This window comes from Fulmarus glacialis, unplaced genomic scaffold (genome assembly GCF_000690835.1).
Source record: "Fulmarus glacialis isolate BGI_N327 unplaced genomic scaffold, ASM69083v1 scaffold22057, whole genome shotgun sequence".
Classification (NCBI taxonomy): domain Eukaryota; kingdom Metazoa; phylum Chordata; class Aves; order Procellariiformes; family Procellariidae; genus Fulmarus; species Fulmarus glacialis.
In genome coordinates this window covers 1-10,785 of record NW_009224078.1, presented here as the reverse complement: position 1 = coordinate 10,785, position 10,785 = coordinate 1, and the positions used below count along the sequence as shown (strand labels likewise).

The 10,785-nt window shown below is 51.3% G+C and overlaps 1 protein-coding gene across 1 annotated transcript; it reads left to right on the top strand.

The window, feature by feature from the left end:
- Positions 1 to 315: 315 nt before the first annotated feature.
- On the top strand, positions 316 to 4,103 carry DNASE1L3 (deoxyribonuclease I-like 3; the record flags this gene model as incomplete). The annotated part of the gene is made up of 7 exons (XM_009582048.1): positions 316 to 404; positions 1,034 to 1,126; positions 1,427 to 1,539; positions 2,087 to 2,199; positions 2,567 to 2,724; positions 3,626 to 3,722; positions 3,975 to 4,103. Coding segments are annotated over 7 exons (792 nt in total), but the record flags the coding sequence as incomplete, so codon positions are not given.
- Between the last annotated feature and the right edge of the window lie 6,682 nt (positions 4,104 to 10,785).

The window sequence follows — 10,785 nt, the reverse complement described above, 5'->3', positions numbered from 1 at the left end:
GCGGGCTCGCAGCAGCGGCTCTCGCAGCCCCTTCCCCTCCACACTTCCTCCTCAAGGGCAGGCGCAGAAGTTTTTCAACAAACCCGAAACCGCTCTGCTCTCGAGTTCCTTCTCCCGGCTCCTGCGCGGGCGTGAGGCAGCTCTGAAAGCAGAAGGGCTTTGCTCCGGCTGGTGCCCCCCTCCCATGACCCCAGGCTGGGCGCTGCTTCTTCCACAAAGGACTTCCCCCACACCAGTAACCACTTCTTTCTAACCTCTTTCTAATCCTCCAAAACCCACCATGTGCAAACTTGCTTCTGCCCCTTCCCCTTGCAGATCATTTCTCGCTGTGACATCATGTTGCTGATGGAAATAAAGGAGAACAAGAACCGGGTTTGTCCTCTGCTGGTGGAGCAGCTCACCAGGTAGGGTGGCCATGGGCAAGTTGGCCAATATTGGGATAGATGCTTGGCAAGAGCCCGTGCTCTGCTCAGCACCGCCTTACCGGGGCGAAAGCTCAGGATCTGGGCTCTGTCCCAGCCGCCAAGGCAGGACCAGGCTCTGGCAGCCTCGCTGAAGGCCAGGGGCAAAGCCATCCCCAGACCACTGTAGGACACGTATTTTTAGATCAAAATAACCAAGTCGGATTCAATTTGTTGAAGATGATTAATTCTCAGAGGAAAACAGAAGGGAGGGAAGGCCCTCGCCTGGCTAGCGCTGGGCTGTGGCCGGGCAGCTGCCTTTCTGCAGGGTTAGGAATTGCTTTCGACCGGGGATTGCCTGCCTGGCCTGACAGTCCGGAGGGAAGAGCAGCGTACGCCTGGCTGGACGTGAGACCCAGCTGAAAGGAGGCAGAGGCTGCAATAAGGGGGTGGAGGGAAAAAGCCATCGATGGAGCACAGGTCCAGACCACGGGTGCAGAGAAGGGTTTATTGTCTCTACCACCTACCTCTGAGGTCAGGCAGGCAACGTCCCGTACCCTTGGGCACAGGCAAAATTATCTCCTCCTCAGCCCCTCGTGAATGCAGAAATAAACTCACCACTTTCCTTCCAGTCAGCTGAAGGGGCCAAAGGAGGAATACAGCTGCGTGGCCAGCGAGAGGCGGGGAAGGAGGAGCTACAAGGAGCAGTACGCCTTCGTCTACAGGTGAGCGAGCTCCCCTCGCCAGCGAGCCAGCCCCTCACCCTGCCCTCCCGCGTCGCAGCCCTGCAGAGACGGGCTGGAGATGGCGGTGATGGCTGTGCTCCGAGGGAGCTGGAGAGGTGCAGGCTGTGCGGCTGGGATGGGCTGTGCTTGGCTGTGGGGAACGTCCCAGGCGCAGCCACCAGCCTGGCTGTATCCGTCCCGGACCATGGCCCGGGGTCCAGGTCAGAGCATGGAGTCAGTGTTAGACACATCCCGGCGAGCCACGAGCGTGAATCCCCTACCCTGTTTATTCTGCTGCAGGCAACATCTGGTATCGGTGAAACAAACCTACCAGTACCCTGACACCCAGCCTGGGGACGAGGATGCCTTCTCCAGAGAGCCCTTTGCCATCTGGTTCCAGTCTCCAAAAACTGGTGAGACTTTTCAGAAACAAATTGTTCTCCCACTGGCGAGTCTCACGAAGCAAAACGGTGCCGGCTGGACCCGAGCACATGGTGGGGGCAGCCGAAAGGGGCCGCATCCTGACCCCACGCTGCATTTCCTTACAAGAGCAGCGTTTGCCTTTGGGGCTGCTGCCTCTGGCATCACCCACAGCTCGGTGCACGCCGCAGCCCCGTGGCCGGCAGCCCCAGGAAAGCCTCTGCCGCTGCCATGGGCAGTGGTTTGGTGGATGCGTTCCATGCCGCTGGCACGGCCCAGGAGCAGCTATTGCCGTGGGTGTCGGAGCAGGGTTTGCCTTGCCCTGACACAGAACCTCACCGTGTCGCAGCTCAGCGTCAGCTGGGCAGCTGATGGGGAGCGCTGTGCAATTACACAGCAAACGCCTCTGATCCACAGCCAGAACAGAAGCTGTTTCTTCTTCAGAAAAACCTTCTTGCTTCCAAGTCGATCTCTGTTTCTTTGTGATTCAGTGTGGTTTAACCACTGCATTTTTTCCTGTTCTTTTGCCTTGTTTTTAAGCTGTCAAAGAGTTTGCTATAATCCCTCTGCACACCACACCAGAGACAGCAGTACGGGAGATTGATGAGCTCTATGATGTCTATTTAGACATAAAAAAGCGCTGGAAAACTGAGGTTAGTTGACACATCTACGTTACTAACAGTGGCTTTGGTACCAAGTCACCTGGCACGCTATTTGCTATTCACAGCCCGATAACCTTAAAACCGTTGATAACAAGCCCCAGATTTTGAGTATCTTTTTGACATATTTTCATTGAGTTCTCCACATTTTAATCAGTAAACTTGATCTCCCGATAAAACTGCTGTTTTATCAGCATGCCTTGGTGGTGCGCCCAGCAGAAAGGAGAAGACCCACTCAATGAGTGCTCACTGTTTGAGCTGTATGGGTTATTGGGAGCATCTGTTGACCCTAACAGCCCTTGCTGTTCTTCTTTTGAAGAGCTGTCCTCATGATTACTTTTGAAACCCTCCTACCTTTTAGAACTTCATCTTCATGGGGGACTTTAATGCTGGATGTAGCTACGTTCCCCAAAAGCAGTGGAAGAACATCCGGCTGAGGACTTACTCTGAATTCATCTGGCTAATCAGCGACAAAAATGACACAACAGTGAAGAGAAGCACAAGCTGCCCGTATGACAGGTAAAGGGTTCATTGCCAAACCGTTCCCTGTTTACGGCTGTCTCAGAAAAAAAATATATGGAAAGGTCAGTGACTGTCAGGTAAAGCAAATGTGCCTGAGGCCTTCAAAGATAAAGCAGTGTCCAGGGGGAAATGAGATCTGAATACTTCTAGTCAGGAGCACAAAGCACTTTGCAGGCTTATTGGCAAGCAGTTTTGCAGAAAGGGCAAGATTTCATGCAAGAACCAGCCGTTGCTGTGGCTTAGGTGGAGATAAATGACAGGCAGCACTTCTTATCTGCAGAGCCCTGCAGACACCCAGGCGGAAGGCGCTGCTGCCTCCTCCGTGCCGGCTTTGCGCCGTGGTTTTTGCTCTCGCATTCATAATTTGGATTGACAAATGCAAAATCCTGTTCTGCTCCGGAGGTGGAACGCCTTGCCTTCCCTGGGCACGTGGCGAGTCCTGCTGCTACCTGCAGCTCCCTCAGCAGGGGCAATAAATACATCAGCTTATTAGAGCCCAGAGTAAGTCAAGACTTAAACCTCTTGCAGAACGAGCTTTTGGATCAAAGCAGGACTTCACTGAGACTCCAGTCATTGGTGTCCTATGATGTCTGTGTCCAAAGTACAGCTTTGAACTTTGCAGCACTGTTGGGGTGGGTTTAGATACAAGTCATTAAACTTGGCTTCCAAGGCCAACACACGTCAAGGTACTTAGGTGTCTCACTCCCAAGGAAAGCAATCAGCCAAACTCAGCAGAAAGCACGTGCTGGCATCTCTAAGTAGGCAGCCCATGGGAACGGACAAACCATACGTAGCTGTGACTCCATCAGGGCCACCTCTCTGGCCACCGGCTTGGTGCAGCATGGCTGCCACTGGTCTGTCACCCCGTAGCAGCACCCTGTTCCCTTGCTCCTTGCAGGATCGTGGTCAGCGGGCAGAAGCTCGTCCATGCCGTTGTGTCACACTCTGTCAACATCTTTGATTTCCAGAAGGACTTTCAGATGACCGAGGAACAGGTAGGTGCAGCATGGCCTCCGCAGCAGTGGGGCAAGGGCTAACACAGGAGCACAAAGCCAACGGTATCCAGGCAGTCTTGAACTTGTTCTTGTCCGTAAAACCGTTGCATCCTCCCAAAGTGATGCAATGCTCGCATTGCACCTCCCCACTGCACATCCACCGCCCCGCCGCCGCGGTGAAGCCCCCTGGGGCAGGGTTTGGAAAGAGCACGGGTGGCCAGCTCCCAACCCCTCTGTGCCGTTGTCTTGCAGGCGCTGGGGGTGAGCGACCACTTCCCTGTAGAGTTTGAGTTAAAAAGAAGAGGCGGCTTCTTCAACTGGCTGAAATCGCAGTTTTCAAAGAAGAAGAGATCAAGAAAGAGCCGCCGCTTGAGCTCATGAGCGTGCTGAGTCCTCTTAGGTGGTGTGGAAATATACGGATGCCAACAGATCTTGTAGAAGACTAGTGCAGATATACTCGCAGCAAGTGCAATATTTAGTGGAAAAAAACCCCGAAATATTTGTTAAACTTCAAATATTTTGGGTAAGAAGGTGAATTAAACCTTCAGGTTATTTTCCATATTGTATGCGAAAATAAATCAGCTAGAAGCAGCATACTGGACTTACGTACTGACCCCAAATGTAAAGAGCTACTGCGAGGATAAAACACTTCTGTGTGCTTCGTCTGTAAGGGCTGAAGAGCAGGGATCTCCACGCATTCACGCGGGCTCTGGAGCTCTGCCATTCCTCTGCAGGGGCAGAGGGATTAAAAGGACTTTCTGCATCGCGCGCGCGTGTGTGTGGGTGCTTCAGAGCCGCAACCAGTGGGACACAGGTCTGTGCCTGGTGATTTGCAATGTAAAATGTTGCTGAACTTAGAATATTTGCTCGGTCTGGGTTTGAAACTGCTCACAGCACCAAGGGCTTGGGGAAAGACAGAAAGAAAAGACAGCGGGACAGGCAGTGAGAGCCCCTTTTCTGCATTAACCCAGCCAGGGAGCAGCAGGAACAGAGTATCAGCGGTTCCCAGCCCACCACCCTGCCGGCAAACCACGGGTGAGAAGTCCTGCGGATCCCAGGTCAGCGCTGCCAGCAGAGAGCGTGAGCAAAACTTAAATTAAAATCTGATTTCAGCATCCTGATGTGGAAGTGAGCTGCATCTCCCCCCCAGAAAACCTCCATGGCAGCCTAAAGTTCTCCAATGAACCAGACTTTAATGATGATTATTTAACACAGTGCTGCAGCAACGTGTTTTCTCAGCTCGGCCCACAGGCTGTATTTAGTGCAAACCAAACCCTGTCACACAGATGGCATCTGAAAAGTGGGAATAATCCAACTGTTAGTAGAGACAAATATTCATCTCCCTTCATCAAGCCCCCCCGGGTTGTCTGCTGACGGGGCAGGGAGGGCTAGCAGAAGAGATACGCTTTTAGGGGAGAAAAATAATTTGGCCTTTGCGAAACTCACTGTCTGGGGAGAAAGAATTTGAGGAAAGAAACTAAATCGAGAGGAGATTACCCCAAGGGGGAGGCGTGGAGGGCAGACAATAACTCCCCCAACTTTCAATAGCAGTTAATCTTGAAACGATACAGCATTTCATAAGCTCCCTCGGTTATACTCCAGCCAAGGCAAAAGGAGAGAAAGAGCCTGATTTAAAACAAATATTTACATTGGGGTTTTCATAGAAATGCCACTGTCTGGCTGACAGCAGCGATGGTCCATGAGAAGGCTGAAATCAATCTAAGTCTCTGGCCTCACATCTTAGTCCTACATAAGTCCCTACTCTCTTTTGGCTTTCAGAAAGAAGCAATGCACAAAGGAATAAATCACATCCCAGGAAAGCAATAATGGATATATTCAATCATTAAAAACACGTAAATATGACTAAGTTTTACTGAAAAAGCTTTGTCCTTATTTGCAACATTGAATATAATCCTTTACCCAGCATCTGAAGATAAGAGACGTGGCCAGAGAGTAGCTGCTGCAGCGGCTGCAGCCTCAGGCACGATGTTAGCGGCTGTCGGTCTGGAGACGCTGTTGCAGAGAGGCTGAGCATTTGACCGGCAGAGAGACATCTTAACGCAAAATGATGCTCCTCCGTGGAAAGCCGGACTCACTTTTGTGGGACTCAGAGCAGACAGACAGCATCTGCGCTCGGTTCATAGCGTTTGATAGGGACTGGGAGGTGTCCAAAGCTGGTACAGTCAGCATAGTTGGTCTCTATAGATATTCCCGTGTATATCCCATACGTTCATTAGACAATATTGTAAATACATCCTAAAATGTTTAACAGTTTGTCTTCTCTAGATTTTCTCACCATGAGATCATTACCCAGTTGTCCCAACTGCAAAGGGGTTTTTCAATTCTCCCAGCCTGCAGGAGCCTTGATGTATTCTGCAGCCAGAACAAAGTTTCTCTTTAGATGCGTGAGGCTTCTTGAGCTTTATTTATGATCAACCAGGAGTTTTACACTGGGAATCCGAAATGGCCTGGGGAGACTTTGTCTCATGCAAGCCAGGTCTCAGATCTGCCGGGAGAGTAACAAAGAGGCTCTTCAGAAGCTGAAAACTCCATTTCCTCCACAGCAGCCCTGGCCAGGCAAGAACACAGAGCAGATAGGGTCCAGCTGAACAAAAAGTGCTATGACCCCCCGATCCCTCAGGTTTGGGTCCTTGGGAAACCCTTCTCCAATGCAGGATGCTAAAGGCATCCTCGATTCCCACAGACTCGAGGTCTCCCAGCCCCACAGAGACCCCCCCTCCCCAGCCCCACGGGAGGTCCCTGCTGCCCTGCACTGGGGATGGAGCCAGGGCTGCCCCTCGCCCTGTGGAAACCCACACGAGGATGGTTTTTGCTGCCCTGGGGGAGTGAGTCCCTTGGCAGGGAAACCCCCAGGAACCCACAACAGCAGCCTGAGACTGGACTGCCATTTCTCCATAACCTTGATCATCTCCAGTGGCTAGGTTTGTCCATCTGCACCTTGGACTCATCTGAACAGGGCTTGTGTCCTCTTCCTGGCCTTGGCACTGCTCCTCACTAACCCCCGAGGGCCCCGACACCTGGCTGTGCCACAGGGCGAGAGACCCTTGTGCCCTGGGCAAGGCTCTGCGTACCTCCTTTTGCCTCCTTTTAGGTACTGGCAGCAGTGAGGACACAGGAGAGCTGGTCCAAAACCCCACAGGAACCCACCTGGCTTGTTCGTTTGGGGTCTGTATATCCCCAAACACACACCAACACAGCACGCACTGCGACTGAACATGCGGCACCAGGGGAACATTAAGAAATGATATATAAACCACTATCAATCAGACAAACATGCTGGATGTGCTGTTTAATGAACTGCACAGAAGGACAGGCGTCAGCAGGACTGGGAACTGTCCCCTCTCTGCATCAGGGCAAGTGTCCCCAGCTCTGGAGCCCTTTGGCACAGCAATACCCGTATGCAGCCCAGCCTCTCTTATTTGGGATTACATCCACATTTGCTTTGCTTTCCTGAAAGTTTAACTGTGCACAAATACACACAAACATGAGCAATTCAAGCCTGAACACCCTCCAAAGCTCCTGCTGCTTCTCTGCCACGTGGGCAATGGGCAGGCAGAAACAGGTGCCAAAGACAGAACTGATGGGGTTTGGGCTGGGACCCGTATGCATCCTGTGTCTGGACATACAGATGTACACAGATGTATGGCCACATACAGACGTGCAGCAAGAAATTGAGCTGCAGCCCCAAGAAAGGCTGTGTTGCGCTATTGCACAGCAGGGCCGGTAGCACTGATAGCAATATCAAAGGCAGAAAAATCAAAGAGCCTACCGGTGCAGGACTGCCGAAACCAGCAGTTGGTCCAAGCCTGGCTGCTTCACGGCTCCCTCGGCGTCTGCAGGGATCGTGGGGTGCAGCTCGGTGCCCCAGGCTGGACTTGGCCACTCACTGATTGAGCACCCGCCACGGAAAGGGACCAAGAGTGGAGCAGGGGGTCCCTGGGCAGTGCTCACATGGCACCCACGGGGAGCTTGTTTTCAATCTCCCTGTAGCACAGTGCTCAGTGGTCCCTGGTGGGGCTTTTCTCTGCCGAGCAAGCCAAGGAGTTGGAGAGCAGAAGGTGCAGACAGCAGTCATCTTTCCCCTGTCTTTATTCAAAAAGGAAAACAAATAGAAAATTCACATTTTTTTCTCTGCCTATGGGTCATTAAAAGTATTTCCACAACCTGTGTCAGCCCCTTGCTCAGGATAACGCAGGTTTCTCCCTTCTGCAAGGGCATCTCGCCACCCCGTGCTGCGGAGCCGTGCATGAGCCGTGCATGAGCCGTGCATGAGCCGTGCATGCATTAAATATTATGAGGGCACCCTCTGGTGGCACCGCTATAAATCCCAGCGTCTGGGGGTCCCGCGGTATTTAGACCCAGATTCCGCAGCACAGCCAGCAAACCCAGCTGCAGCAAAGAAACACGATTTCATCCTTAGCCGGGATCGCATAGATCTGCATCCCCGTATGTGCCTCCATACAGACCTTTTCTATTCACTCTCGAGAGCTGGCCCGCAGTTGACCCCAAAGTGTCCCTGTCTCACTGTGTCTGTAAATGAATTTTGCAACAAAAAAGTAGCACATTTTTTGGCTCCAGGCCTTTTTATTCATTGCCCACAGTTATTTAACCAGGAAACATGCTGCGATGGCCCTTACGAGACTGCCCCGCTCGCAGGCAGCGGCTCCCAGGACCAGGTGCTGGCAGGTTACACGGCACATCCACCCAGGGGACACCACCTTGGTGTCTCTTGCCATACCTGCACCAAGAGCATCAGGGTGGCTGGTTTAGACCAGCAGCAATCACAGCCTTTCCAGCCTGCCTGGCCCCTCGGGATGTCTTTCGGTGTCTCTGCATTTGCCCTTTGGCAGTTTGTACCTGGGTTTGGGAGCGATGCGATGCTGCTCTGGCACAAGTGCCACCGTCCCCTCTCTGCTGTGCCCGCCTGCGGCAGATGCCGCCGACCCCCTTCTCCGGTGCTGGGGAAACTGAGATTTGGATCGGGGACTCTTTCTGCAACCCCCGGGGCCGGGTTTAGCCCACGTTCCTCTCCACGTCCCGAGGGTTAAGTGACACAGCCTCCCCACTATCACCCGGTATAAAACTATGAACGCCTTCTCTGTGCAGTCTGGTTTTCTAGTCGGTGCGAAAAACAAGGTTAAATACTTCATGGGTCATTTTAAATATAGTGCCTCAGCTGTCGGTGTTTGCAGGGTATTTTCTGTTAGTCGGGAGACAGATTTATAGGAATTAATTTCCATATTGGCAAAGGAACCAGAAACCTTCCCTGAAAAGCTCTGCAAGCGCTGGCATTTGAGATGTGACCACTTTCTGTGCGTCTCAATTGGGAGGGGACCTGACCCCAGCCATTTTCAGTGAAGTCAGATGCAAAATCCCACCCCACCCCCAAAAAAAATACCCTCGCAGGACATCACTGTCAGAAAGAAATACCCTCCCAGCAAGGCCAGCTCCTCCACGGGGCTCGAAGGATTCACAGGCTTCCAGCCAAGCATGGATGTAAATATTTGCAGTACCAGGGTCCTGCAGAAAGGCAGTTCATCACAGGAAAGAGCTGTCACCTCCTGCTAAAACATATTTTGCCTATCAAATATTTTTTTAAAATCACGTATATTAGCCTTTCATTTATGTTATAGGAAGAACATGCTTTAAATCCTGGTCAAATTAATAGCGACACAAGTTATAAATCCAGCCTGATTTAGCGACAATGTTTTTTCTAAGTGCGCAATATAAATTCACAGCTATGAAAATTAACTCTGAAAGTCTGAGAAATTCTGAAAAGCCATTTAAAAGCATTTTCCCAGGAGGCCCTGGGGAAACAGCCCCTCACAAGAGGGAGAGCTGGCAGCGGGGCTGTTTTGATAACCTTCTGCGAGAGGGACCTGCTGAATATTAACGATTACTGCAGGCTGCCGAGAAAAAAAATTGCTGTAGCCCTCCTGCTGCTTCCTCTCCAGCTCAGATGGAGCCGTGAAGATGTGGCACCTCGCGGAGGGATGGGGATGGGAATACCTCCAAGTTACTGTAACACAGGGAAAAATTATTTTTTAAAATAAACATTTGCTTACAGGAGTTGGGGAGTTTGATGTTGAAAGGTGTGGGTACCAGGCGGGTTTGCTCCCGGCCCGCAGCAATACGGCGGGGCTGGGAGCTCCGGCAGCACGTCCCGCACCGCCACTGCCGGCAGCAAAACTTCAGACGCTCCTTTCTGCTACCCTGGATGCGGACAGGAGATGTGTAAAATAAGAAAAATAAGAAAAACAAGATCCTACAAGCCAGCTGGCACAGAGCACAGAATAAACACCTGGGGATGCTGACAGCAGCTTTGCAAGACCCCGTCCCCTGCGTGCCAGCGGGTCCTGAGCTGTCCCTGATCTGGCAGAGGCCAAACTGGTTTGGCCAACCGGTTTCATTTGGCCCGTGGGAGAGCGAGCGGCGCAGCCAGCTGTCATGATAACAAATGCTTTGGAAAGAGTCTTTCTTCAAACAAATAAAAAACACTGTGTAAAAAAGCATTGTGCCATTCCCTGAATTAACAGTTTCGGGCAACTCCAACCCAGTTTCTGTCAAGTGATGTCTGTTTATATGTAACCACTTTGGGCAGGCTTTTAAATACACAGTTTGTTTCCTTTTTTTTAAGTAAGAAAGGTGCACTGTCTGTACTGCAAGTACATTTCAACGTGGGGTAAAAAAAATTGAAAATAAAATCAAATCTGTTTAAAACAAATACATTTAGAAGTTAAAACTGAGTAGAGAAAAAAGCAGGTCCTGGACTGGAAACTTCACAATCTCGCTTTCCACAGACAATTAGAGGAAAAACTAATTACAGGGTTTGCATAATCTGACCAAAACCAGAGTCCTGCTAACCAAGAGCCCCACCACCCGCATTGCGAATACACCCGTTAAACGTCAGAGCAGCTCCGTGCTGTTTGGTGGGTGAAGGGAGATCCAAAGTATTCTGCACCATCCCAGGCCTGGCATGGACTGGAGACTTACTGCTGCAATAACACCTCCAGAAAAATTAAGTATACTGGATTATGTTTAA